Source organism: Perkinsus marinus (assembly GCF_000006405.1).
Source record: "Perkinsus marinus ATCC 50983 genomic scaffold scf_1104296933016, whole genome shotgun sequence".
Classification (NCBI taxonomy): domain Eukaryota; phylum Perkinsozoa; order Perkinsida; family Perkinsidae; genus Perkinsus; species Perkinsus marinus.
In genome coordinates this window covers 1-971 of record NW_003215300.1, presented here as the reverse complement: position 1 = coordinate 971, position 971 = coordinate 1, and the positions used below count along the sequence as shown (strand labels likewise).

The 971-nt window shown below is 45.3% G+C and overlaps 1 protein-coding gene across 1 annotated transcript; it reads left to right on the top strand.

Moving 5' to 3' along the window:
* Nucleotides 1–220: 220 nt before the first annotated feature.
* Nucleotides 221–637, top strand: Pmar_PMAR004141 (hypothetical protein; the record flags this gene model as incomplete). The annotated part of the gene is made up of 2 exons (XM_002785355.1): nt 221–312; nt 392–637. Coding segments are annotated over 2 exons (338 nt in total), but the record flags the coding sequence as incomplete, so codon positions are not given.
* Between the last annotated feature and the right edge of the window lie 334 nt (nt 638–971).

Genomic DNA, 971 nt, shown 5'->3' with positions numbered 1-971 from the left:
TTAGCTCGCTGGCATAGCGGCCCCACCCGGCGGATAGATTTGTGTATGATATAGTCCTCTGGTATAGCGGCCCCGTTAGGCGAATAGATTTCTATATGGTATAGTCCTCTGGCATAGCGGCCCTATGTGGCAAATATATTTCTGATTGGTATTGTCCATAGCGGGTATCGACGAGTCGTCTGGCTTATCCTAGGGTGTCGGTTGAAATGATTGTCATCAGTTGACGGTGACCAGAAGGAGTTCGATAGACAAAGAGAATACCTCGAGAATTGTATTAATACTCTGAAAGAGAAGCACGAGAAGGCAACTCGGGTGAGAAGTAGAATTATTATTCTGCTCACTATTGGGGAAGCTATGTGCTTGGGCAATTATGTGTATGTCCTCCTTCAAGGTTCACAGAGCTACGAATACTAGAGTTATGCAGGACAACGTGACGTTGATCAAAGAAATCAACATTCTACGGAGAGAAGTATCATTCCTGAAGAACGAGCGAGCTGCAGAAAAGCGACTGAGTTTGCCCGAAAGCTCAGAGATTCCTGTGTCGACGATTGAGCAAGAATCTACTGGAAAATGCCTGGATGCCGTGCAGCGCGAGGTTCGCCATATATTGTATGCCATTGATTCAATCTGCATATAGTATCATCGCAGTAGGTTGGCATTTTGATAATAAGTCATAGCTTTATATTGTCTATCTTCACTGCTTGCCATTCATGTGATATAATCATGTTCAACTTATGGTAATCATCTCCAGCACTGTGGGTTACACTCTACCAGTGCCCTAGAGTCACCGTGACCCTAGGTTTTGAGCTCGGATCGAAATGAGTGAAACCAAGACGCTGTCACTCCAGGATCCAGCATTTTTAAGCCTCGATTCACTGTTATCGAAACTTGCTCTGATAGACCGCCTCGCGAAGGGCGTATTTTTGACAAGGGCTTTGTGTCAGGAGATCGAAGCGTTGAAGTGTGCACTC